Genomic DNA, 24,706 nt, shown 5'->3' with positions numbered 1-24,706 from the left:
ACAAGTAAAACGCACTAATCGGAAATAGAATAAACATCATCCTCATCGTTGTCGTCCCCGTCGGTTGAAAGCTCCACGTATTTCGACTTGCCCGTGGTTGGTCGCGTAGTACGTTTGACTACAGGCGGCTCATCATCGTCATCATCGTTATTTAGTACTACCATCGATTCGTCTTCGTCGTCGCTACTGATAATCTTTTTCTTGGCAGCAGCTTTGGGTTTAGACGTAGAAGGTTTTGTTGGGACGGCATCGAAAAAGTCTTTGACGCTTGGTTGCGCTTTCGTCTTCTTAACCGGTTTGATGACTGGTGCCTCATCAGAGTCGTCTTCGTCCGCACTAATGACAACGATAATCAGCAACAGTTATAGGCATATTCTTAATAGCCTTACCTCTTGCGTTTGACAGCAGCTTTTCCCTTGCCTTTTGCAGCTGCTGGTACTTTGATGACGGGAGCATCAGAGTCAGACTCTTCCTTTTTCACCTTTGACGAAGTTACAACAGGCTTTTTCTTGACCACAACAGGCTTTTCGTCTTCATCCATGGACTCCATTTTCGCGGTAGCTTTAGCCGGGGCAGGCTTTTCAGCTGCAGGCTTGCGCTTCGCTGGAGCCTTTGTAGGCTTGAAGTCGTCCTCTGACCCCGAATCGGCAGCACGTTTGGTAGCTTTGCCGCCAATTGACTTGCGAGTCCTCAGTTTAGTACCCTTCTTCTTACTGGTACCGACAGCCTCTGCTTCAGCGTCTTCTTCAAGCATGTCCTATACACCAGGCGATTTAGCAAGCGTCCAGGGACAGGCGGGGATAACCTACATCCCAAGCCTTGAGGAACTCCTCAAGGTCTTCATTCCAGAGATCCACAGCTTTCCTTTTGAGGAGTTCGTTCCATTCTGCCTCCTTTGCATTTTGCTCATTGATCAATTTCTCGACCTAGCAGTAATTCTGTTAACCTTGAACACCATGTATGCCTCAAACACAGTACCTTTTCGCGAGTCAAACTCCAGATGGCCATTCCGAGCAGGTAGTCATAGTCACTATTCGCCCCAACCGGCTCATCTTCCTCTTCTTCCACTGCGTCCTCATTTTCGCCAGACTCCTTTGCCTTGCGAACCTTGGGGAACGGTCTGAATTTGAGTTCTCGAAGCTCAGCGCATAGGTCAGCCTTCTTTTTGTTCGAAACGACAAGTTCTTTCTTGATGATCATGTTAACAAACCGGGCCTGGTTGGACAACTTCTCGTATTGACGCTCCAGTTCGTCGCACAGGTGTTGCTAGACTTGCCAGTCAGTTTCGTTATGGAAGGAGTTGCCTATAAATGTACCTTGCGCTTCTGGTAGTAGCTCAATCGAAGAGCATAGAACTCTTCAAGGATCTCTTCCGGAGAATTATATTTCTTGATCTTTCCGTTCGCATCAAAGCAGATCATGTTGCTAGTACTAATTTGAGCAACCAACTTGAAGAATTTCTCGAAACCTTCAGCTTCAGCCTTTTCTAGGTCCTTCTCAGCAACCGTAAGCTCGAAATATACGGAGCGGGTTGTGTGATGCTCATGGTAATCCTGTCGATTTGTTTAGTCAACACCAAAATGAAAATCAGAGAAACACAGACTTTGACAAATGGCGGGCTCTTTTGTGTACCGACAAGCCATTCTTCGAGCTGCTCCTTGTAGGATTGCGTCCATACACGTATAGGAAGCTCCTTGATATCGACACCTTTAGCAGTGCGTTCGACGATACCGCTGACTTTGTACTTGTCCTCTCCAATCTTTTCGATATTACCCTATTACATGCGATAGAGATCAGTATCGGTCATCATGAATATAATCATAATTCAACCTTGAAACCCCGGTACCAGGGGAACATCGAAACTTGTGGCTCGCCATTCATCAAGCGTTTGATGTTGTCTACAATATCTCGAGGGTTGTAATTCGGGATCGATGTACTCCAGCCTTAGAACGAATGTTTAGCCATTATTCAATTTGTTTCCAATTAGCCTGCTAAACGTACCAGTACCAATACCGTCTGCTCCATTGATCAAGATTACTGGAAGAATTGGCATATACCATTCGGGTTCGATCGAGTCGTTATCATCCCTCAAATAATTCAAGAGTGCGTCGTCGTGCGGGTGGAAGATAGTACGTGTAATGCGAGGGATGCTAGTGAAAATATAACGTGCAGATGCAGCATCTTTTCCACCCTGGATAAAATACGTGCACTTGAGTTCATCTGGGTAATCGAATCAAGCCATCTTGCTCACCTGAGAACGGGTACCGAATTGTCCTTCTGGTTTGAGTAGATTGATATTATTGCTTCCAACAAAGTTCTGCGCCAAGTTGACAATGGTCATTGTTAAACTCTGTTCACCATGATGGTACGCTGTCTTTTCTGAAATGTATCCGACAAGCTGGGCAACCTATTATACACCAGAATTAAGTCCACGGTGTATCCAGCTTTTATGGAGGATTACCAACCTTGATCTCGTTCTTAAGTTTACGTTTGAAAGTACCAAAGATTACTTTACGTTGACCAGGTTTGAGGCCATCGACAACCGAAGGAATTGAACGGATATTGTCGGCCATTGAAAACAGTATCAGCTCCCGGTTGATAAAGTCGCTGTATGTGATCTCCTGGACGCTGTGGTCGATGAAAGTTCCGGGCTGAAACAACGTCTCAAAAAAAAAACTCTTGTTCTAAGTGTGCTCAAATTATGTACCTTAAATTGACGCAGCCAATCCTTGCGATCATCAGCCTTTTTCTTGTTAAAGGCCATGTCAATCAACTCGCGTTCTCCTTCCTCGGTTTTGGCGAATGGGATCATATGTTTTTCCATGGCCCCAAAGTATTCTCGGGCGTCTGAGTCTTTGCTAGTTCCCAACCCCTATGGTACTAGCGTTCATTATGTGTCCGATACTAAAGGTTTAAGTAGAACTTACCTTGTAGTACTTAACATACCACTTTCCGTCCTTGTTGTTTTCTTCATTCCACTTCTGGAATTCAGGAATAGTAAAGAAGTTGATTTTCTGGTTCCCCTTTGTGACCTACGTGAACGTGTGAATGTTGTTCACCCTCAATAACACAAGATGCTTACTCGAACAATGGGTGTAACAAATTCGACCAGAAACTCCGGAATTTTCAAAAGTGACGGATAGAAATAGTCAAGGAAATTGATCAGCAAGCCTTTAATGTGGGAACCGTCATGATCCTGTATTACGGAGAATTAGCTTCACAAGGGTCACTGGCAGGGCGAAATGCATACCTGATCGGTCATAATCATGATGCTGCCATAACGCAGGCTGCTCACATCCTTGTAAGCGACTCCATGTTTCAAGCCCATAATTTGTTTAATGGCCTGAATCTCTGCATTTTTCATTACTTGGTCGTGGGTGGCTTCTCGTACGTTCAACAGTTTGCCACGGAGGGGAAAGATACCGAAATTATTTCGACCAGCTACACTCAGACCTGCCTCAGCCAGAGACTTGGCAGAGTCACCTTCGGTCAAGATGAGAGTACATTCTGAAGCGTGCCTTCCGCCGGCATTGTTAGCATCAGACAACTTCGCGATGCCAGTAAGACTACAAATAATGTAAGTTTCTAATCGCTGGTAAGTTGGTGATACGTACCGAGTTCGCTTGGTGCCGTCAGTCTTTTTGTTCTCCTGATCGGCCTTGAACTTGGCCCAGCTCAGGACGTTATCGATAATCCCAGACTTGGCGACTGTGGTAGACACTCGTGAGTTTACTATAGACAGAACCACAAGGGATGCTTACCCCTCTTCATAAAATCTTCAGATACGTGTGGCCGACTACCAAATTTGGAAGACGGAAGAGTTAACCATTCTTTGGTTTGACTGTCAAAGGTCGGGTTTTCGATTAGCGAATTGACAAAGATCCACATATGATTCTTGATCGTCTGGGGCTTGACCTTGGCTCCCTTGTTTTTCTTTTCGATACCTGCAATCAGGTTCTTGGAGATTTGTTCGGCAATCATGTTGACGTGAGTACCACCCTTGGTAGTGGCGATACTGTTCGCGAACGAGATTTGTTGAAACGACCCGTCAGACAAAGCGAAGCCTACTTCCCAACGCGGGGAGATTTCTTCAAAAATAACAGTAGGCTTCGGTCCCTCGCCCTCGCCAGCGTTCTCTTTGGCCGAGTTGACATACATCTCAACGTATTGCTTGAAGTTCTTGATTTTGATGCGTTCGCCGTTGAGAAAGACTTTCACGTTCTTTACAGTCCCAGCCATGTCGTACACTCGGCGCTTCAACAAACTGGCAATGTCATGATCCATACCCTCCATTCCGAACCGCTTGAAGTCTGGACGGAAAGAAACCTTGGTAAACTCCTCGCCTCGGGGGTTCTTGGTGATCTTGGCTTTTCCAGGCTTCGACATATTGTTCATCCAGGTTTGCTTGTACTTCTGCTCGGTCTTCTTGTCGGCGGTTTCGACGGTAAATTCGGTGGAGTAGATGTTGGTGAGTTTAGCACCATAACCGTTACGACCACCAGTGAGTTTCTTCTCATCGTCATCATAATTGGAGGATGTAAGGAGATGACCGAAAATCATTTCAGGAATCCAAATCTTCTCTTTTGAATGAACTTCGATTGGGATCCCTTTGCCATTGTTATAGACACTGATAAGTCCCTCCTCGGCATCAATTTCGACTTTGATAGTATCCATAGATGCGTCGTTTATCTAACACATATTGAGCCCTCCTGCTTATACATCATCGTGGCCACATACCTTGTTGTCCGCAGCATTAACAAGGATTTCGTCTACGATTTTGAAAAGGCCTGGGACAAACTTGACCTCTCTGAAGACCATGCGTTTGGTCTCCTCGTCAAAAGTCCACATTTTTTGTGAGATAGACTCAATAGAGCCGATGTACGTATCAGGACGTTTCAGGATGTGTTCCAATTGGGTCAACTATGAGATTGCAACGTGAGCAAGTCCAACAGACAATCTACGTGATTTACTAACCTTCTCATACATTTCCGAGGCACCCTTGTCCTTTCTTTGTATGGTGGCTGATGGTTCGGACCCATCGTCTTTGTCCGCATCGTCTTTGACAATCCATGCACCGTCATCGTCGGAGTCGTCTTTCTTATTCTCAATGGGTTTGAGAATTTTTCCAGTAACCTTTTTCTTGGGAGCCGCGGCAGCTTTGGCTTTTGGAGCAGCCTTCGAGGTAGATGTGGCCTTTGCCTTTGCAGTAGTCTGTACAACGTATGAGACAGATTGAAGCAATGTGTGTGTTCATACCTTCTTTGCCTTGGGCTTGAAGTCTTCGCTACCAGAGTCCCCTCCCATATTAAAATCTTCAGAGTCGGACATGGTGTTTACGCGCCTGATGTTCGTAGTTACGGTCGAGCAAGACGCGTTTGGATTTAAAGTCACGTGGGAAGTGACTAGATTTTGAAACTTAGTGCTGGCTGTTCCTAAATTTCAAGGGCGTACCACTTACATGTCCATTGCCTTGTCATTAGACTCGTGTATACCAATAACCGGCGCATACGTATAATGAATAATACATCCAGCTCCTGGAACCAAATTTTGCAAGCTTGATCGCGTAAGCAACCGCGTTTATTTGTATGCGCATGCGCCAGCGGACCTTGTTAGTTTCAAATAGGCGCCCAGAGAGTCAGAGACCAACCCAACTTTCATTTCCTGCTTGACCACCGCACCATGGAACACGTTGCACTTGACTTGACTGGACTAGTAACAAAAGTCCAGTCTGTTCCATTCGCACGTGGCGGTTTTGCAGATATATGGCTGTGAGTTGGGCGCAGAGTATACTCAATACAATATTGACGCCCGTTCTTCAGAGGTGAACTCAACTGGTTAATCACGTCCCCTGTGCAACGGGTTTGTGGCCACTATATGTCTCAGATTTGCGTATTAAATGCTCATTAGGTCGCTATAAAAGTTCCTCATGTCACTAGTAAGCACCTTAGAGGTACCGAACGTCAAGAAATAGAGAGGGTAAGCCCATAAGACCTCAATTGAAATTGTCTTAGTAAACCACACCAGGAAATTCTAGAGACTCGCGCGGGAACTCAAAACATGGCGCACTCTTCGACATCCTAACATTCTCCCACTACTTGGCACTTGCACGGACCTCGGAACCTTCCCTTTCGCACTACCATTACCTTCGATGATCACCGAATTTTGTCCTCTAGGCACGCTCGCGGACGTAAGCATAGTAAATCACACTTGAAGTTAGAACGCAATACTAACCCTGGGGATTAGTACCTAGTTGAGCATGATGAGCCGATCGATGATCTAGCTATGGCAAGTATCCAATCCCAACGTCCTCCGGGGTGAATGTATAATGAATCCAGAATAGGTTCATGATATCGCCTCCGCGGTTGTATATATGCACGAAATGGATCCTCCTATTGTGCACGGAGACCTCAAAGCGGTAAGGCAGTGTTTACGATCCCTTATGTACACATCACCTGTCACTTGGCTCAACACACAATGCAGGAGAACATTCTAATATCTCAAAATCGTACGCCCCGAATAAGCGACTTCGGCTTGTCTCGAGCAGTCAAAAATTCTGATGCTCCTACTGGATACACGACTTCGGCATTTCATGGCTCCATGCGGTGGATGAGTCCTGAACTGCATTATGCAGATGAAGATGGTCGTCCTCCCGCTTTCACGCCCGCATCTGATGTCTGGGCATTCGGAATGGTAATGCTTGAGGTAAGAAAGAACGACTGCATGATAACGGTATCTAAACCTATAAGTTGTGCTAGGTAGAAACTTGTGCTGTTCCATGGTTCCATATAATCCACGAACCGGCAGTTATCTTAGCAGTAATGCGCGGGAGCACTCCACCACCTCCAAAAAACAAAATTATACCTCCTCCAGTCTGGGCATTAATGCAGGATTGCTGGAAGCAAGATCCAATGGAAAGGGAGTCTATGCGAAGTGTAATGTCTCGCATAGACCTGTTAAAATTTCAGCGAGATGTTCAGGATCCTAGTAAGCAAAAGCTATGTTCATTTTCAGACTCGAGGATAAACGTTTTCTAGGTAGTCCTGTGGGCCAGAGGTCACTTTCTTCGCCTTCGTCTTCGATTTCGTCTATTAGATCTCGATTATCTTCTTTCATCTCTTCTCCGACTATCTCCCCTCTGACTCTCGAGCCCACTAGTCTCAATGATGCAGACACAGTACTTACCAAAGCCCGTCGCGCATACACGCAGCGAGATATACCTTTAGCTCGTCAGCTCTACACGACAGCTGCAGCCGCGTTTGCTTCGGCATCACACCAGCTAAGGCATGCTCAAACTCTCACTGAGCTAGCACGCGTCGATAAGCCCAACGCACGTGTGCATCTTGAGGCTGCGATGGAGACATTGAGCTCACCTCACCAACCCATGTATCAGATTCGTGTCCAACGCATGGTCGCTGAAATAGAGAGCACCGGGGAGGCCAAGCGTCTATTACTCAACTGTAGGTCTTCTGCGAAGAAAGGAGGTTGGGTAGATGAGGAAGGGGCAGCGCTAATACAGCTAGGTCAAGTACATGTGGCAGCTGGGGAGGATGACGATGCATATGGTTGGTTCGGCGAGGCAATTAGACTCGGGGAAAAACAAGACAAGGCTACCATTAAGTCAGAGGCGCTGGAAGGACGTGGAGGAGTGTCCATGCGTAGAGGAAATAAAGAAGCAGCAATCATGGACTTCGAACAGGCTGCGGTTGAATATCGCCATTGCGGGGGTGGAGGCCGACGAGGTGTGACGAGGGTTCTTGGAAAAATACGAGAGATTTCGGGGGAAGGCGGCTCATGCAGTATGATTGATACTCTGAGCGAGAGCACAGGTTCACTGGCTCTTTCACTTGGTGGTATTCCTTAGCACATTAAAAACAGATTTAATTTTATCCAATATCTCATTCAAACTGATAATTCATACGCGCATATATACATGATCCGAATGAAGTGGGTTGTTAAAAAAAGACAAACAGTAACGGTGTTCTGTTTCACCGAAGCTGACCCCGAGAAATATCGTATGCATGGTGGGGGAAAAAATCATTGAGAGAGAATGCCCCGCAGAGCCAATGCCCAAAACCAAAACCAAAAGTAAAATAATCAAGCAGAGTCATTAGTTGTGCTGCTCTCTTCATTTCCTCCAGTGGCACTGTTCTCCTTTATCTCCTTCACTTTGGCACCAGTATTGTTTTCGACCTCTTCGCCCTTGACCTTGGCCCTTCCGATCAACTTCTTTCCCTCTTCAATAACCTGTTGTAGAACTGGTTGTACACGGGCAACCACGACGTCCCTGACCTTCACTGCTTTCTCGGTAACTGGCACATCTGTCTCGTGAACTATTCCCCGGACCTGAGCGAGCGTTGCCCCGATAGCTTCCTTGAGCGCAGAGTACTGGCCTGGAAGCGCTTCTTTACGTGATACAACCAGATGCTGAATGCTCTCCAATTCACCCAAGACGGATTGGGAAAATTGGTGGGCGCGAGCGCCCGATTCGTGTGATAAGCCGGTAATGCTGTTCGTCAAGTTATAGAGAGATTCGGTGGCACGCTGAATGTATATGTTGTTTTGCTGGAGTTGTTTGAGCTGGTCGCCAGAAATTACTAGAATTTGGTCCTTAAGATCCAGAGAAAGGCGATATGCACGAGCATATTGTCGCTCAGAAGAGCCTTCAGAGCTGAGATACTGTGTTAATAACACGCGGAGTCTGATGGAAATTAAAAGACATACTCTAAACTGGAAGAAGATGATGCTGAAGAGGGAGAAGACGGAATATCTTTATGGAACTTGTTCACCACGAACTCGAATCGGTCAACAATAGGCGTGAGTAAAGCCTGGTTTTGTTTATTATCTAAATGGAACCAATGATGTGATAAAGAGACTTACAGAATCAGCTTTGGAAACTAGAACATAGGCTGGCGTTTTAACCCGGTCCTCGTAAATTTTTGTGGCGGCACTGGCATACGACGCCGCTAAATCGTATGCAGCATCAGGTCCTTGCCTTGATCATGGGGTTAGAATGGGCTTCCAGTGTTCGATCGAGACCTTACCGAAGGGTACCAATAACCTCTTCAGTGGTTGCTTGGAACGGATAAGGCCAGCGAGATTCTAGAGCGTCTAGGCCCTTGTTTGCGTAGCCATCCACACGTCCGATAACGGGCGCCAGGCGAATCTACACAATTATTTGTTAGAAAGATGATAGCGGGAACGGCAATAGCATCAAGCACACCTGAACTGGTTGGGAAAGGTTGTATGCACGTTCGCTATAGGCTTGCGCCGTGGAGTAGAGCCCTTTAGAATAGGCATTTTGAGACAAGATAGTATTGATAGTAGTCAGTGTGTCATTGACGACCGGTATCTTGCTCACACGGTCGACAGAGGTAACGTGAGGGGCATCGACAGTGGGCACAGCCTGGGTCTCAGCCATTGCAGTGGAATGAGAACTAGTGGATTGAACGGAGAATGATGTGCGCTCAGCGAGCACTCTTTATCGCAACTCGGATGCAAACGACCATATGCGCGTGAATACGCCATTTACATGTGAATTTTGTCTCAGCCTTTGGACCCTTGGCGCTCCTTCAGCGAACTGCATAAATATGCAGAAATCCATCGTGACTCTCCGCCTCCCCCACACGGATTGGCACGGATCGCGATTCTGCTCTCACTGTGCTTTTTCACATCCGATAAGTCTAGGGTATGGTTACACTGACCTATGCCCTTGGTAAACTCAACGCCCGAGCGATTCTGTTCTTTAAGGCCCCCGTTAATAATGTGCTGGGTCTAGGCTCTAATGCATCGATAGTAACATAGTCGAATTCGGTAAACTTCGGTAAACTGGGAATTTTTGTAGTAAAGAAGGGCCGGTACCCAGTAGGTAACGCGGTATACATTTGAATTAGCACTGTATCTCAGATAATGAGATCATCTCTCGGTGACATGAATAGTTTAGTCAACTAGGACCAGTATGTCTCGAGCATTCCCCACTTGCAATAATAAACCGTGCTCCGCAAATCTTCCACCACACGTTGACCATCCGGGTGAATACCCACCACCCAACACCTCGCTTTTGTAAAAACCCGATAAAACCCGGGAATACCGATACTGAGATATCTTCGATAATTACGTTTTCGTATCCGAGTCGTTCCATGGTCTCTTTGTACTCCTGCATGGTAATCATATTGGCCGAATTGATGGAGAAAAGAATGTAATATAGCCGTCGGAGCATATGTATCGCAAGATTCTGCGTTGAGGTGTCAAGACACATATCAGCAAGTGCAATGCTTCCTCCTGGTACAAGAGATCGAGCCGATTGGGCTAGAAACTGTTCTCTTGTTCGAAAGTGGTAGGCGCAGTCAAGGGCAATGATAGACGTGTAAGAGGGTGTAGAGGCGTAGGATTATTTGCGCCGTTTGGTTCCAAGGGATGGCGCATGGTTTGCACGGAAGACTTCGGCGATGATGGGGTGCCGGAAACGGGCCGATAAACCGCGTCCCCTAGGTAAAGCTGAACTTTTATCTCATTCGGATAAGGGGCTTTCATTATACGCGCAACCGCCCGGTCATGTTGAAATTTCAGGCTTGTGATACCAAACAAGCTGCTGGGCCGTGGAACTTCGGGGTGTGTAAGATGCAGTAGGAGTGATTCCCCGGTTGCGTGTCCCACATCTATTACGTAGATTAAGTATTGTGCCCAGAGGAAATGTTTGCGCCGGCTATACCTAATACGCGACCTCCAGCTATACATTTGCTTGCTTGCACCAGTTTTAAGGCGAGGGCTAGCCAACGTTGACCTTTTCAAGACTTGATATCATCAAATATTTCTCTGCTTACCTTCGCATGCATCAGGGAATACTGTGGTGTTCTATCTGCCCGAAATAGAGAGGAAAAACCTGAACGTGTTTTAATATTCAAAATCTACTTACTTTCCAATATCCCATATTCAGCCATTCGGTATCCGCCCTGTTTGTGGTAGCCGTTTCGTTTAGGGATCGAAAGTAGTCGCCATATGGCTCTGCAGTTTCCTGCTCATTGGAGTTGCGCGCAGCTTTTTGGGAATAAACCAAGGCAGAAGCAAAAAATACTGCCCCTAGCCCAATGGTATATCCTATTGTCGACAACTTAAAGCTTAGCAGCAGTTCAAGAAGGGCTGTCATCTGTGGTGGTAGTCGGGATTGATAGGTCTACTCAAAGGGCGCTTATTACTTTATCCAAATACAAAGTGTATATTAATTTCAGAGTGTTTCAGAATTATGTCGATTTCAAGGCCTCTTCCCGTTCGAGTACAGATTGGTCTAACTTAATTAGAATCAATGTGCGGTGAGGGAGATTTGGCATCGGGACCGAGTGGGCAGTAACACGAGCTGGCTGGTAAAGTCTGTGTTTTAGCCCAAGTCCCAAGGTAGGGAAAGACTTGACTTACGAAACCCAAGCCATCCAAAACAGCTTCTACTATACCAGCAGTCAGTGCCGAACAGCTTAGTTGATCCATGTCCTTAGGAACGGATATATATCGGGTAATAGGAGGATCGTTGTCAATGATCATATCTGGATTGAATGGGTCATGATTGTCAGAAGGTGTTGGACGAATATAGAAACGAGGGCACTTACATTCATCCTCTTTCTCAACGCTCTTTTCAATGCCGTCAGCGGGTTTGCCAAAGCAGGCTTTCCAGACCTTTTGATTTCACTTAATATTGTGTTTATATTGGGAGCACATGGTCACTTACTTGGGAATGAATCGCCATCAAAGCTGGTAGAAATCTTATTTCTCTTTTAGGGGCCTTCGCATTCCCTTCTGCCCTCCAGACCATAAGCTCCAATACTCTCGTACCTATCCTATACCCCAGCGTTCCAAGTCTACAAGTTGAATAGCATTTGAGTACTGGTCAATTGTCGGATGCCTCTACATGGAGGAATCGGGTGTACCTTCTCTCCAAGTCGCCAATCCCACTGACTCTCTTCTGGGTGTACTGCACTATTTCGGAGAACAAGAATGCAAAGGCGGAGGCAGAGACCTCAGATAAGCGTGCTTTGTTAAGACTTCGGTCATATATGTTAGCACCTGCACCTATGCGCTGCTGACCCGCGGCAGGTGCTACAGAGAAACGCGATGATGTAGTCGCGACTGATGGACTTTGGAGATCGCTGGCGGATTGAGCACCAAAGATAGAACTAGCCCGAGGATTCGGAAGTGGGTATGTCATTTATGTGCGAAATTTCCACCCAAGAGTCGCAGGGGCGCGTGAGGGAGGATCGACGAGGACAAGCGCCGAGAAGGTTGTTTGAGCGCTTAGTAGAGATTGGCGTGGTTGGTTCTCTCCACATCCTCACACTCTCACTGAATGCAGACCACACGCAAACCAGCCGCCGTGCGACCTGCTCAAGCGGCCGGTCGATACTGGAAAGGAAAGGCCCCAAAGGGCGTAGATGCCGCTGCATTATCCGACTCAGATTCTGACGAAGCAGCTCAAGATGTTGGAGAAGACCAGGAGGAAATTGAGGAAGAGGAGTTTGAGCTTGCAGGGCAGGAGGAGGACTCAAAGGCAAACGTCAGGAAAGGAGTAGCTAAGATGAGCGTGGCCCTTCGAGATGTTGAAGTAAAAGATGGAAAAGTTATCGTTGGTGGCCAAGAGGAAGGTGCGAAACATCACTTCCTGCCCTAGAAAGCAACCTCACCCCTATCCTAGAATCCGAAGAGAGTGAGGAAGATGAGGAAGAAACGAAGCCAAAGGCCCCTGGTGAGGAGGTGTGTGTTTCAGTGTGCATAATTATCCGTAATAATGGATTTTTATCAGTCAGGTAGCAGCGAATATGAATCGAGCTCGGAAGAGGAATCTGAAGAAGAGCCTCCCAAACCCCAATTCCGCCCGGTGTTTGTTCCCAAGTGGGTCCTTCCTTCGCTACTATTACCCACCTTACTAAAACACTGTGCAGACGTGCTCGCGAAACAATAAAACAGATCGAGGCCGAGTCTGAATTCTCAGAAGAAGCCATAAAACGACGAGAAGAAGAGGCGGCGCAGCGAAAGAAGGAAAGCCATGATATGGTCGCCGAAAGTATAAAACGAGAGCTGGCAGAGAGTAAGTACGGCAATCACTGCTACTACCCATTATTTACAACCAAATTTCGGAATCAGAGGAGACCGCGGACAACGTTCCTGACGTCGATGATACGGATGGGCTTGACCCAGCTGCTGAGTTCGAAGCATGGAGAACTCGTGAATTGATGCGAATCTCACGAGAGGCTGAGGCAGCTCGGGTCGCGAGGAGGAACGTATTGAGCGCGAACGTCGCGCAGCTCTCCCCGAAGAACAGAGGTTGAAGGAGGACATGGAACGAGCTGACAAGTCCCGTGCTGAAAAACCAAAAGGACAGCAAAAGTTCTTACAAAAGTATTGGCACAAGGGTGCTTTCCATCAGGTTAGTTTAATTTCGCCTCACCAAAGGGTTATTTTTTTTGATTTTCTCCTCTCTTCCTAGGACTCTGAAATTCTTAAACGACACGACTTCACTGAGGCAACTGAATCTACTGTTGACGCATCCCTTCTTCCGTCTGTTATGCAAGTCAAAAATTTTGGCAAGCGTGGACAGACCAAGTACACTCATTTGTTGGATCAAGACACGACTGCCAAACAGGGGGAGTTTGGATCCGCTGGGGTGGGTAAAGGACCTCGCCCCGCTGGTCAGGCGGGTGTACAAGAAGGGTGTTTTAATTGTGGAGGCCCTCATCTTAAAAGAGGTGGTTTCACATTCGTGCGACACCAAGATCTACACTGACGTCATATACCAGACTGCCCGAACCCACCTGCACCATCTGGTCCCAATGCGTTATTCGGCTCTCGAGATGCACCCGCCCCCAAAACATGGGGAGCAGGTCGATCTGCCAACGCTGCAGACTATAGTAGCAAACCTGACCGAGGGTGGAGGGACCGGGATGACAACGACAGGCGGGATAGCGACCGTCGAGGGGATGGATCGCGTAGAGTGGATGATCAGAGCCAGGGTCGACGACGCGACCGAAGCCCTCGCCGAAGAGATCGATCTCTGGACCGATCAAGTTACCGAGATGACGGTCGCCAACGTGATTACTCGCCGCACAGACGACATGATGGCAAGGGGAGTGGACGTGACAGAGATACGAATGACCAACGTCGAAGGTCACGCTCTCGGGAGCATCGCCGAGAACGGTCGCCGCCTAACCATACGGACAGGTTGGATAAGAGAAGGCGAGTAGAGGCATGAGTTCGTTAAGATTGGTCGATCTATATGTTATGTACTTTTGATAATGGCCGAATCGGGTCGATATATGCCCCATACTTGACGTGTTGTATTACATGAAATGCACCGAACAGCAAAGCGAACATGGAAGCTCATACTTGCTTCTCCGCGAACATATACCGATTTAGGTAGGGTTGTTACTCCGTTAAATCGGCTGCATATACAATGCGGCGGATAGTGCGGTCTTTCCGCGTGAGCACGAAATTGTTTGCGAAAAGTGGAACGGTTATAAAGTTTTTCGCCAATATTCCCCCTTTCCTCTCAACCTCATTCGCGCCATGGAAACCAAACGAACCATCAAAGTCGCGGTCGTCGGCAGTGGACTAGCAGGCCTCACTTCTGCCTATTTATTAGCAAATTTCAACCTAGGCCGGCAGACACAGAATTCGAGATCCATATATTCGAGAAGGTAAATTTTCAGCCACGTATGCCATAGTGTTGACCGTGTATATTCGGCCCGGTAGTCATCGGTGCTCGGGATGGATGCCCAGTCCTTGACAGTAAAAGTACGAGTGACTCAGATAATGAAGGACGAAGAAATTAGGATAGATGTCCCAATGAGAGTAAGTGGTGTGTAAATTTTAGTGTTGCGTCTCTAACCCAACAGTCCAGTCTATTCAAGGTGGTATGTCGACTTTGATCCGGTTCGCTCCCGAAACTCAACCTAGTATTTCAGGTCCATACCCAAGCTCATGAAGTTCTATGACCGTTTGGGTGTGACATTAAAACTTCATGATTACTCGTATTCTTTCTCCACAGTTGCACCCAACAACTTGAAACCCAAGACTTCATCCATCAAAACACACATGATATACAATGGCGCATCTGGTCGTGCTGGAGTAGGCGTACCCTCAACTATCTACGGAGTACAAAGCCGCGCACCTCTCAAGACATTAAGCGTGCTTCTTAGCCTTATTCAATGGATGCTGCCATGTTCATTTTTACTATTCATTATATCAGGCTCTTGTCCCTGTCCAGGCCCTCTTCTCGCACGCCAACTCCATTGTGCCGAGAAACGCTGAGAGCCTGGACGAAACGCACCACGCAACAAAATTCTATATTTTGTATGCTTGGATGGGAAGTCTTTGTGGAAGATGTGATAGTGCCTTTGTTCTCCGCAGTATGCACAACGTCGGTAAATGACGTCTGGGAGCACCCTGTAGCAGAAATTCTTGGTGAGTTTTATTAGTGTGTGACCGAATTGTCATCGTAAACAACCACCCAATGCATTTTGCAGATTACATATGGCTCACATTTGGAACGCATCATTACCATGCTGCTCACGGAGTTCGAGACATTGTGTCAAGACTAGTCCCCGATTCCCCAACGGAACATTCATTGTGACGCGGAGGTTGACGTACTCGTACCAAGCGTGTCCGGATCTATTGCGTCTGTAGGCTTTACATCAACGCATACGAATAACTCCGAAGGATGCATTATCTCAGGGTTCTCCCATATTATCCTGGCTACTCCGACATGGCACAGTGCAAAGTTGATTGAATCCTTTGCTTCCAAGATACCCAAGCAATCTAACCTACGTCTCCCGTTCGAGGAAGCCGTTCGTAAGCTCAGGCTATTCCATACCTACAGGTCTACAGTTATCACACACCGGGACGCTCACGTCCTCCCTAGCCATCAAAACGACTGGCGAGACCTGAATCTTGTTTTGGAGAGTTTGGGGACGGTCGATCATGATGTAAAGGCTCCAAGTGCGACCGTCCTAACGCCTGGTTGTACTATGGCTACACACATCTTCCCTACGCCTTGCGGTCCACCACTCTGTCAGACAACTAACCCGATAGTGTCCGTCGATCCGAAATCCATTTTGTCGCAATCCGTCCTCGACCGCTCGGTCCTCACAGTCGAATCTAAAATAGCCCGAGATAGCTTCTGTCACCCATCGAGCAGAGGCGATGGACACAGGGAAGTCTTCAAGGCCTCGGAATGCACGAAACGGAGAATTCGCCTGCAAGGCTATGGTTATGCGGAGCGTGGGCATATGGAGGGATACCGCTCTTGGAAGGTGTGTGGGGAGCGCTGAGATTGTCGTGCAGGGGATTCTGAAGTCGGAACGGCTGGAACACTCGCCATTGATCTAGACAATACATGGCAGCTCGATCCATATCGTCATAACTACTGTATCCCCTACTTAACAATTGTACGGACTCTAGAAGTCGTTGAAATCAGATTGCATAACATTATAATTACAACGGAGCTTGCGTTCCATATCCGCGTGTATGTCAAGTGGAAGAGAGGTTTCAATGTCTTATCATAGGAAGTGAGTGTTGGATCTACGTGCCCAATTGATTGCATACCTCCAAAGAAGTCTCCAACATCCAGCGTCTCATCCCGACCCATCAAGATATCAAGGTGAATGTTTGACTGAGGCATCGCAGGCATATGAGGATTCTACAAGGCGTATAAGTAATTACTATATCTAGAGCCAGCAACTTACGTTAAATACGGCCTTTCTCTCCATGAGCAAACGAACTGGAGCATGCATCCCGTACATATTTCTTCGCAAGTTCAACTTCAGGTTGTCTTGAGTAGCTTCCCACTAATTAAACGATTAGTTTAAAAGTATCCCAAAATCAAAGTATTTGTTACATTCTCCAGTCGCTTCTGAATAGTACTTGTGCCCGCGATCTCCGTGGCAAGAGTACGAGGACCATAGCGCAGGGTATCATGCAGCCCCAAGTGGTTGCGCGTATCCTTGATGGATGCGCTGGATGTTGCGGTATCGTTGTTAGACGGACCAACAAGAGCCTAGAGTCCTATATAATGTTCAGCGAACTTTCCGTGCATAGAGCCAGTTATCTGTACCATGGTAGCGTTTAAAGCGCAAGTAGTATCGACGCGCGTTCATGGTCACTTGATTGGCGTTATGTAATCGATTTATGGCGCCTAACGCGTCCTGGCTGACGCGTCTTGTATCTCTCTGCTCCTACTTTACGACCTTAACTCGAACATCATGTCAGCCGCAGGTGGTGGTGGTGCATACAGGTGAAGAGACTTGTACTACATCTCATTGGGGGACTACTACTAATATTGTGTGTGCATTTAGCTTCTCTCTTACTACATTTAGCCCAAGTGGTGAGTGACAGGATATATGCCTTCATGTCCCCTCTTAACTAAATTGAATTCAAGGAAAACTTGTACAGATCGAACATGCATTAGCAGTGGTGGCTCAGGGTACAACTAGCTTGGGTATTAAAGGTAATGTGGTCTTCAAATGATTATCCATAATTATTGACCAAGTGAATCGGCCCATGCAGCTACCAACGGCATTGTAATTGCCACGGAGAAGAAATCTTCATCCATACTTGTCGATGAGTCAGCTATCGACAAGGTCTGCGTCATTTGCCCAAATATTGGGATTGTGTACTCAGGAATGGGACCGGATTATCGGGTGTTAACCGCAAAGGCACGCAAAAGTGCTCAAGCATACTGGAAGATGTACGGAGAATACCCTCCTACTCGAGTGTTAGTCCAGTCTATTGCAACTGTAATGCAAGAAGCAACCCAATCTGGGTAAGTTTAATTGTGTCATCTAAGACAGCATCTCATTCAGTATCATAGTGGTGTCCGACCCTTTGGTGTATCCCTCTTGGTCGCTGGCTGGGATTCACACCGAGGTCCAACCCTTTACCAGGTAGATCCTTCTGGGTCTTTCTGGGCGTGGAAAGCGAGTGCGATAGGGAAAAATATGACAAACGCGAAGACTTTCCTAGAGAAGCGGTGAGTTTTCAAGTGTCCCATAAAACTCGTCCAAAGTAATTGTGTCCCGATACAGATATAATGATGACATATCCCTTGAGGACGCCATCCACACCGCGCTACTGACGCTCAAAGAGGGCTTTGAAGGCCAAATGACTGAGAAGACAATTGAAATCGGGGTGGTTACTATTCCAACTGCAGAGGAGCTTGCAGAGGTTCCTGTCGGTGGTGAAAGAGTGAAGCCCGTATTCCGAAAGCTGACAGAGGAACAAGTCCGTGACTACTTGGCTCTCTAGTTTGTACGTATAAGTCTAAATGTAACAACATTAACTATCAATTTGGACACTGTCAAACCGCAAGTGCATCCCTGCATACGGCCCCGATGTCTAAGTCACGTGGTTAGCGCCAACTACCAGCACCTCGTTGCTGTTCCCTATATTTGGCCTCGATTGCTTAGGCGCACTGAAATAAACTCGCTAATTAGGGCTTGCATGGATGGGCCGATCCGCTCTGTATCTTGGGTGTCTACAAAAACTGGGCAACAGCCAGTGACTGAGGTTGTAGACTCAAACCTGCCAAAGGTTGCCCATAGAACACCGACTATTCGCTCTCGGTCGATTCGCTCAGGTACATCTGAGCCCCCGAAACCCAAAGTACCTGTGTCTCTCGCCCGACGTTTGCTCTTCCCCAACCTTCCTCCGACAACGCCCCTCCCCCCTATTCTGACACTCGGTTTGTCTGAAGATGATCCTACGCTAGTTGAACTCAATAAAGAGCTTTATGACTTTTTGGCTCTTGCTTTGCGTGCTTTTGTCCAGGTTTGGTGGGGGCAGATAACTCCTCGCGACAGGGATCTCATACCACAGATCACTCGAGTAATCATCCATGTGATCCAAGATATTGAACAGAGGGCCTCGAGTGTGGACCTCAGTAATTTGGTGCTACACCAGATCCCAACTTTAGTCGATCTGCACGTCAATGACTACCGTGTGGCAGCTATGAGAATGGGAACCGCTTTCACAAATACATCACCCTCACCGACAATAGCAGGTTTATTTCACATGTTGCAGCCGCACGTAGCTATTCAGACCAACCAAGAAGTTGGCACACCTATTATCTCCGAAGTGTACTTGCGTCAGCTTGTCGAAAATATCTTGAAGCTTTCGTTACCCCCGGAAGATTGGGAGTCGGAGACTGAGAGGTGCATTGTACGAGAAATCCTGGCATGCGTGGTGCTTGGGAATGTGTTCAAGAAACTCGCACAACCTTGGTTTTTGCATCAGATTATACTAGGACTTCTTAAACCCCCATCTATACAACCCGAGGTGAGTTCCGCCCATCAACGCACCACAAGAGACCCCCACGAATAACTATTTTGAAAGCCCTCAAAGTCCTCCTCACGGTTCCATGTACCTTCGGTCCAGGTTTTGGTGATATTCGTCTTATCGGCCATGCAAACAATATCCAGTCTGGCCCTAACCGTCATCTCTACATTCCAATATATTATGACATTGACCCATGCCGCGAATCGCAGTCACGAACGGCGAAAGCGACCCAACGTAAGGATACTTCTGAGTCGATCATGTCATTGTCGTCAAGTTTGGAAGGCAAAATTGAGACGCCGACCGAAATTATCCCAGAAGATATGGCCAACGAAGATATATTGTTACCTTCATTGAAGCTCGTTGGTGATTTGATTCAGGTCGAAGACAGGCTCCCTATAAATACTGTTCTTCTACTTTTACGGCTTTCAAGCAGGTTATGTCAACCTTGGCTTGAGAAGTATGTTCTTTACATTTTATGCAAAGTCCACTGGCTCATCATCTTATTTTAGACTTATTCCATTTATGCTTTACCGCATAATATCGCCCATATCGCTGATCGGCGCCATTCAAGCCGGCAAGAGGGCGCTCTTTCCCAATGATGGTTGGCCCGGCCCTGCTCCAGCTGAACCAACGATCGAAGAGCAACTTCTTTGCGCGAGCAATTGGAGGGTCGCTTGAGCGAGTTATGCCAGCGTACGTAGCAGATTTACGATGCCTGGGTGATCTTGTTTGCTAAATGCGTCGCCGATAGCTTACGTAGCGAGTGTTATCCTAGGAAGTTCACGTAGGATCCAGGCACTAACGGTCAAGCAGGCACTGGATCCCTTTAGCGAATCTGCCGAAATTAATTCACATCTACTAATTATGCTAATGGACCTTGTCACTTCAGAATTGTGGCCAGAACTCAACCAATCCTCATGATAAGCATTAGAATCACTATTCCATTGTACGAAGTTCATGAATATACCATATCATTATGTTAGGTCGCATAACTTAGAGGGCACTCGAGTATTAATGGTCAAAGTGCATGAGGTCAGGTTGTATGGACCTTGCTAGTGTTGATATTTGACCGCAGAAATATGGTGGTACAACAAATATGCAATATGATCACATGCGATCCCGACGTCCTCCGTCTTCGTCGTCCTCATCCCAGCCTCCAGAAGCACCCCAGCCATCTTCATCCATAGTTGAGTTGGCCTTGACGTCAACGTCCTGGTGCAAAGGAACAGGCTCAATGGTCGGAGACTTTTTAATAGGCACAGATGTGCTTGAGCCATTTGTGGAGGCGGATATTGTTGGCCAGGCGAAATGTAAGGTTCCCAGAGCAGGAATGGTACTCCTGAAGCCAAAGCCTAAAATACAGTTTAGTCGACTTCCCACGTCATCAAAACGTGATCTACGTGCCTGATCAGCTGCAAATCTCGTCTTGTATTTGACCTCAAGTTCTCCAGTAGATTCGTTCACCTCCACAGATTCGCATTCAGGGAAACTCTGCGTGAAGCCATTAGCAAGTGGCGATTACATACCAATCAACTGAAACATACCGTAAACCACGCTACGGCGCTCTCTTTTGCATCGGGTTTGTCGGGCAATCCATTGACAACGAGTGTCCGTGGCCGGTTGTCCAACTTCATGCTGCCTCTAGGTGGAGCCCCTCGTCCCCGAGCTCGCCAAGAGCCACGTCCTCTCGGATTGTAGGGTCTGTAGGAAGGTGTTGAATGTAGGCGCGGCCTCAGTACTCAGCCCCAAGGAAGCGGCCTGAAACAGAATGCCTCAATTAACAATTGATCACATGTGAGTAAGAAACGAAACGAACCTCCTCCCTTAGTTTCTTCAATTTCGCCTGTAACTCTGGATTTACGCCGTCTGACCCTGTATCCTTGGACTCCTGAGGCTCAGCGGCCATCATATCAAGGTCGTTGTCGAGCTGCTGCTTCTTAGATTCTCCTACCCCGTTCGTATGCGTAGTTGCAGAGGTCTGACTCGATGCGGGTTTAGATGGGGGCGCACTGGCTGTAGCACTCCCATTCTTCATTGCGGCCGACACCTCTTGAAGCTCGGTTATCAGTTCTCGAAGTCTGGTTTTGATGGATTGCTTCTCGTCAGGCTTTGCGGACGTAAGTTTGACCATCAGGACCTTCTGCTCCGCCATCAGTCGCTCGAATTTTTGTTGTAAAGGATCGATGACCGCTGGCTGAAGGGGGGATGGCTTGGGTGGCGTAGGCTCAGCCTTGGGCGCGGTTGAAAGGTTGTTAATGATTGGTGCCGACGCGGCCAATAGTTTTGCACCAGCTTGCCCATGGTTGCCCATTGGTCGATGCCAATAGAGCTTAACAAACCGGTTCCCAAATACAGCATCCTCGCTTCTCCAAGCATCCCGCGCCTCGTCGTGAGTAGAAAACGAAACTAGGGCTTTAGCTGAGGGGGCGTCGATAGCCACGTTGGTGACAGTCCCAAATCGCTTGAACCAATTGTTAAGCTCCTCGAGGCTTAAGCGCTCTTGAGGGATCTTCTCCACCACTAAAGTCCTATCACGGCGTGGCTCGGAACTGGAGCCGGACCCCGAATCTTGGCTGTCTAAACCGTCCGTATCGCCGTGCCACGAACCCGCTGGGGTGACGCGCCCGCGCATATTGCGACCATACGCCCCATGCCCTCCACGCATACTTGGGTTACGTCCAATGTTGGCGCCATTGGTCTGGGAGACATCGTTGGTCGCCGGGTTCATAACCTTGGCTTCTGAAGTGTTATCGGCCTTTGAGGATGTTCCATCGGCCATGACGACGTCCATGTTGCCGTTGGGTGGTCGTGGTATGGACATGTCCATGAGGGATTGATTGGGGTCATACGCACCAGCGCCCAGCTGATTCATCATCCAAGGCATCATGAAGTTCGAACCCATCATACCAATCATGGAGGGGAAACTCATGGGGGTGACAGCCTCCTCCCCATGGCTAAATATGCACTGGCTGCCTCGCGCGCAGAAGCCACGCTCTTACATAAGGGACACATGAGTACACTCCAAGAGGCGGGGAAATTATGCAAAATATACTTACCGTGGTAGTCACGACAAGGCTGGCGTTTGGTATCCCGTCCCTCCGACCTACCGACACCATTTATGCTGCGATCCCTATCCCTGTCTCGCCCCCTGTCCCTGTCTCTATCTCTGTCGTGATATCCGCGACCGTTTTCAGACCTCGAATATGGCTCATATCTAGACACCCCCGAGTCGCGTAATCGGGGGCCCTTGGGCGGGGATCGCTCCTCCTGGTCTCCAGGCCCACCTTCGCTGCTTAGCCGGCGCTTGGTGCCTCGAGTATCAGGCTTGGAGCTTAGTAACGCATCTATGGGTATAGGAATGCCACCATCCTTCAATGACGAGCTCGAGGCAGCAGGGGCAGTAGGGGGAGGAAAAGTAGTTGACTTGGGACCGGTTGGTATTGGTTTTGATGCTTTATACGACTTGTTCTTGATGACAGCAAAGAGTTCATCTACGAACTTGGGTGTTTCTGAAGCAACATGAACATCCCAACGATCCACACGACCTGCAGGCAAATTCACCTACCATTATCCAAAAAGTCGTGCAATTGTTTTCGGAACGTTTCCTTCAACTCAGGTTCGGGTGCTTCATGTTTGAGCAGTGCAAGAACATAGTTCGACAGCACCTCGGGTTCCGCATCGCAGCTATGATGGCGCCAACGTGACTGAGAAATAATATTGTAGATATAAACATAAAACTTACATCGGTTCGAGATTCTTTACCAGCCAAGGACGTAGAGCGGCAGCATCATCCGAGTTGAACACAGGCATCAAGGTCGTCGTCGCTGGAATGGAGAGTAAGTTATTTCCTAGATAATTACCAATCGAAAAGCCAGTGGCTGTGCCACGGACCTCCGCACCTTACTCATCACGCGTGCGCATAATACTTGACTTGTCCCACCATGTCCAGTGCCTCACTTGTAGCTCGTACTGCAAGAAATGCTCATCGTTTTACTACGAGGCTGCTTACAGGAACCCTAAATGTGCCTTCTCGGTGCTTGATCCTGCGCACCCCAGCGGCCAGTCATTCTCGAGGGATTGCAATTCCAGCACTCATTCCCCATCTCAGACCCAGGATAAACACCAAAAATGAACTAGGCCGTGAGCAGCCTTACTTTCTCCCATTAAAACTGGAATTTAACGTATATGTACAGGGAGAACCATGTTTATCCAAACTGAGTCTACCCCAAACGACGACTCGCTCAAGTTTATCCCGGGTGTCGAAGTCATGTCTTCTGGTACCGCCGAATTCGTTGATACCCGCTCAGCGCTCGCCTCTCCATTAGCTATAAGACTATTCGGCATCGAGGGTGTTCGCTCTGTCTTCTTCGGCCCCGACTTTGTTACAGTGTCCAAGGACTCGGAAAACACCTGGTCAACAATTAAACCCGAGATCTACTCGGTTATAATGGAACATTTCACGAGTGGAACACCATTGTTTAGGAGCGAAGAGGACAGGGAGGCTGCGGGACCACAGGATACGAAGATTTTGGATACCGACTCGGATACGGTGGCGATGATCAAGGAGTTGCTCGAGACAAGGGTTCGTCCGTCGATCATGGAAGATGGAGGTGACATCGAGTATCGAGGATTCAACGAGGCGACTGGAATTGTACAGGTCAAGCTCAAAGGAAGCTGTCGTGGTTGTAGCTCAAGCACAGTCACACTCAAAACTGGCATCGAACGCATGATGATGCATTACATTCCCGAAGTCAAAGCGGTCGAACAGGTAGGCGCTCCATTTGCTAGTGTGAATACGAGCTCTAACCATTGAATAATCAGGTACTTGACCAAGAAGAGACAATTGCGCTGGATGAATTCGCCAAACTAGAAAGACGGATCCAAGAAAAGGACAAGAAAAAGAAAGATTCTGGGTAAGACATTTACCGATGCCAGGATAAGCTATTGCTGACATTTTTGACTAGAATGGCTCAATATATGTCCATATAATAAGTGTTGTCACTCTGCTTCCATTGTATTGTGCTTTAGATTTTAATAATCTGTAGATGCATCCTTGTATTGCATTGAGAGTAGCGCATACATATGGTAAAAAAAGGAGCGGCATGGGCTGAAAGAAAACAAAAGAAAAGCATGGTAGGCTATACAACCCGAGGGATTGAATACACACCAATACATCGTTGAGCAAAAAGAAACCCCATCCTTGACTACGAGCAGCAAATAGAACTGGAAAGACCGCATCGTAGGGAAACAAGGCGGGGATGTACAAGTGGTCTATACTATAGCTGCAATTTCCAAGGACAAGGAGAAAAAAGGTAAGAAAACAAGGTCGTAAAATATACAGTCTGTTCAGAAAGTCTTTTCTCAGAACCCCAACAAAACGTCTGCAATGTCCAAAGAA

The 24,706-nt window shown here is 47.5% G+C and overlaps 11 protein-coding genes across 11 annotated transcripts; 6 read left to right on the top strand and 5 right to left on the bottom strand.

Moving 5' to 3' along the window:
- Nucleotides 1-14: 14 nt before the first annotated feature.
- RhiXN_00402 (DNA topoisomerase 4) lies at nt 15-5,328 on the bottom strand (the record flags this gene model as incomplete). Its single annotated transcript, XM_043320221.1, has 19 exons — nt 15-336; nt 390-757; nt 810-926; nt 979-1,266; nt 1,317-1,553; nt 1,604-1,774; nt 1,831-1,943; nt 2,002-2,191; nt 2,252-2,407; nt 2,466-2,651; nt 2,708-2,872; nt 2,928-3,032; nt 3,083-3,196; nt 3,251-3,566; nt 3,615-3,708; nt 3,762-4,689; nt 4,738-4,920; nt 4,975-5,211; nt 5,257-5,328. The coding sequence occupies 19 exons, from the start codon at nt 5,326-5,328 to the stop codon at nt 15-17; spliced, it is 4,362 nt and encodes a 1,453-aa protein (XP_043179233.1).
- A 351-nt stretch (nt 5,329-5,679) lies between these two features.
- On the top strand, nt 5,680-6,318 carry RhiXN_00401 (Serine/threonine-protein kinase; the record flags this gene model as incomplete). The annotated part of the gene is made up of 5 exons (XM_043320220.1): nt 5,680-5,768; nt 5,820-5,859; nt 5,908-5,976; nt 6,035-6,187; nt 6,244-6,318. The coding sequence occupies 5 exons, from the start codon at nt 5,680-5,682 to the stop codon at nt 6,316-6,318; spliced, it is 426 nt and encodes a 141-aa protein (XP_043179232.1).
- Nucleotides 6,319-6,379: 61 nt separating this feature from the next.
- Nucleotides 6,380-7,861, top strand: RhiXN_00400 (Serine/threonine-protein kinase; the record flags this gene model as incomplete). Its single annotated transcript, XM_043320219.1, has 4 exons — nt 6,380-6,415; nt 6,481-6,702; nt 6,756-6,984; nt 7,035-7,861. 4 exons carry the CDS (start codon nt 6,380-6,382, stop codon nt 7,859-7,861), a joined length of 1,314 nt encoding a protein of 437 aa, XP_043179231.1.
- Nucleotides 7,862-8,094: 233 nt separating this feature from the next.
- RhiXN_00399 (lipid droplet-associated perilipin protein) lies at nt 8,095-9,418 on the bottom strand (the record flags this gene model as incomplete). Its single annotated transcript, XM_043320218.1, has 5 exons — nt 8,095-8,668; nt 8,722-8,825; nt 8,878-8,992; nt 9,042-9,163; nt 9,221-9,418. 5 exons carry the CDS (start codon nt 9,416-9,418, stop codon nt 8,095-8,097), a joined length of 1,113 nt encoding a protein of 370 aa, XP_043179230.1.
- Nucleotides 9,419-11,237: 1,819 nt separating this feature from the next.
- Nucleotides 11,238-11,734, bottom strand: RhiXN_00398 (Transport protein particle (TRAPP) component; the record flags this gene model as incomplete). Its single annotated transcript, XM_043320217.1, has 4 exons — nt 11,238-11,354; nt 11,410-11,534; nt 11,598-11,664; nt 11,717-11,734. 4 exons carry the CDS (start codon nt 11,732-11,734, stop codon nt 11,238-11,240), a joined length of 327 nt encoding a protein of 108 aa, XP_043179229.1.
- A 597-nt stretch (nt 11,735-12,331) lies between these two features.
- RhiXN_00397 (microfibrillar-associated protein MFAP1, Zn finger, CCHC type protein) lies at nt 12,332-14,222 on the top strand (the record flags this gene model as incomplete). The annotated part of the gene is made up of 8 exons (XM_043320216.1): nt 12,332-12,626; nt 12,677-12,735; nt 12,785-12,873; nt 12,924-13,069; nt 13,126-13,186; nt 13,243-13,408; nt 13,469-13,645; nt 13,779-14,222. The coding sequence occupies 8 exons, from the start codon at nt 12,332-12,334 to the stop codon at nt 14,220-14,222; spliced, it is 1,437 nt and encodes a 478-aa protein (XP_043179228.1).
- Nucleotides 14,223-14,745: 523 nt separating this feature from the next.
- RhiXN_00396 (microfibrillar-associated protein MFAP1, Zn finger, CCHC type protein) lies at nt 14,746-16,365 on the top strand (the record flags this gene model as incomplete). The annotated part of the gene is made up of 6 exons (XM_043320215.1): nt 14,746-14,829; nt 14,879-14,910; nt 14,943-15,165; nt 15,227-15,330; nt 15,638-16,289; nt 16,321-16,365. 6 exons carry the CDS (start codon nt 14,746-14,748, stop codon nt 16,363-16,365), a joined length of 1,140 nt encoding a protein of 379 aa, XP_043179227.1.
- A 68-nt stretch (nt 16,366-16,433) lies between these two features.
- Nucleotides 16,434-17,092, bottom strand: RhiXN_00395 (proteasome maturation factor UMP1; the record flags this gene model as incomplete). The annotated part of the gene is made up of 5 exons (XM_043320214.1): nt 16,434-16,531; nt 16,582-16,675; nt 16,722-16,823; nt 16,874-17,032; nt 17,090-17,092. 5 exons carry the CDS (start codon nt 17,090-17,092, stop codon nt 16,434-16,436), a joined length of 456 nt encoding a protein of 151 aa, XP_043179226.1.
- A 145-nt stretch (nt 17,093-17,237) lies between these two features.
- On the top strand, nt 17,238-19,986 carry RhiXN_00394 (20S proteasome subunit; the record flags this gene model as incomplete). Its single annotated transcript, XM_043320213.1, has 9 exons — nt 17,238-17,269; nt 17,331-17,359; nt 17,414-17,482; nt 17,542-17,797; nt 17,846-18,004; nt 18,060-18,255; nt 18,565-19,308; nt 19,338-19,765; nt 19,818-19,986. The coding sequence occupies 9 exons, from the start codon at nt 17,238-17,240 to the stop codon at nt 19,984-19,986; spliced, it is 2,082 nt and encodes a 693-aa protein (XP_043179225.1).
- A 429-nt stretch (nt 19,987-20,415) lies between these two features.
- On the bottom strand, nt 20,416-23,118 carry RhiXN_00393 (Zf-CCCH domain protein; the record flags this gene model as incomplete). Its single annotated transcript, XM_043320212.1, has 8 exons — nt 20,416-20,660; nt 20,709-20,799; nt 20,853-20,943; nt 20,990-21,066; nt 21,125-22,302; nt 22,365-22,817; nt 22,874-22,992; nt 23,051-23,118. 8 exons carry the CDS (start codon nt 23,116-23,118, stop codon nt 20,416-20,418), a joined length of 2,322 nt encoding a protein of 773 aa, XP_043179224.1.
- A 131-nt stretch (nt 23,119-23,249) lies between these two features.
- Nucleotides 23,250-24,297, top strand: RhiXN_00392 (uncharacterized protein; the record flags this gene model as incomplete). The annotated part of the gene is made up of 4 exons (XM_043320211.1): nt 23,250-23,448; nt 23,502-24,076; nt 24,130-24,221; nt 24,273-24,297. The coding sequence occupies 4 exons, from the start codon at nt 23,250-23,252 to the stop codon at nt 24,295-24,297; spliced, it is 891 nt and encodes a 296-aa protein (XP_043179223.1).
- Between the last annotated feature and the right edge of the window lie 409 nt (nt 24,298-24,706).

The sequence above is a fragment of the Rhizoctonia solani genome, chromosome 4, assembly GCF_016906535.1.
Source record: "Rhizoctonia solani chromosome 4, complete sequence".
Classification (NCBI taxonomy): domain Eukaryota; kingdom Fungi; phylum Basidiomycota; class Agaricomycetes; order Cantharellales; family Ceratobasidiaceae; genus Rhizoctonia; species Rhizoctonia solani.
The sequence above is the reverse complement of the archived record's forward strand: the minus strand, read 5'-3'. Positions and strand labels throughout refer to the sequence as shown.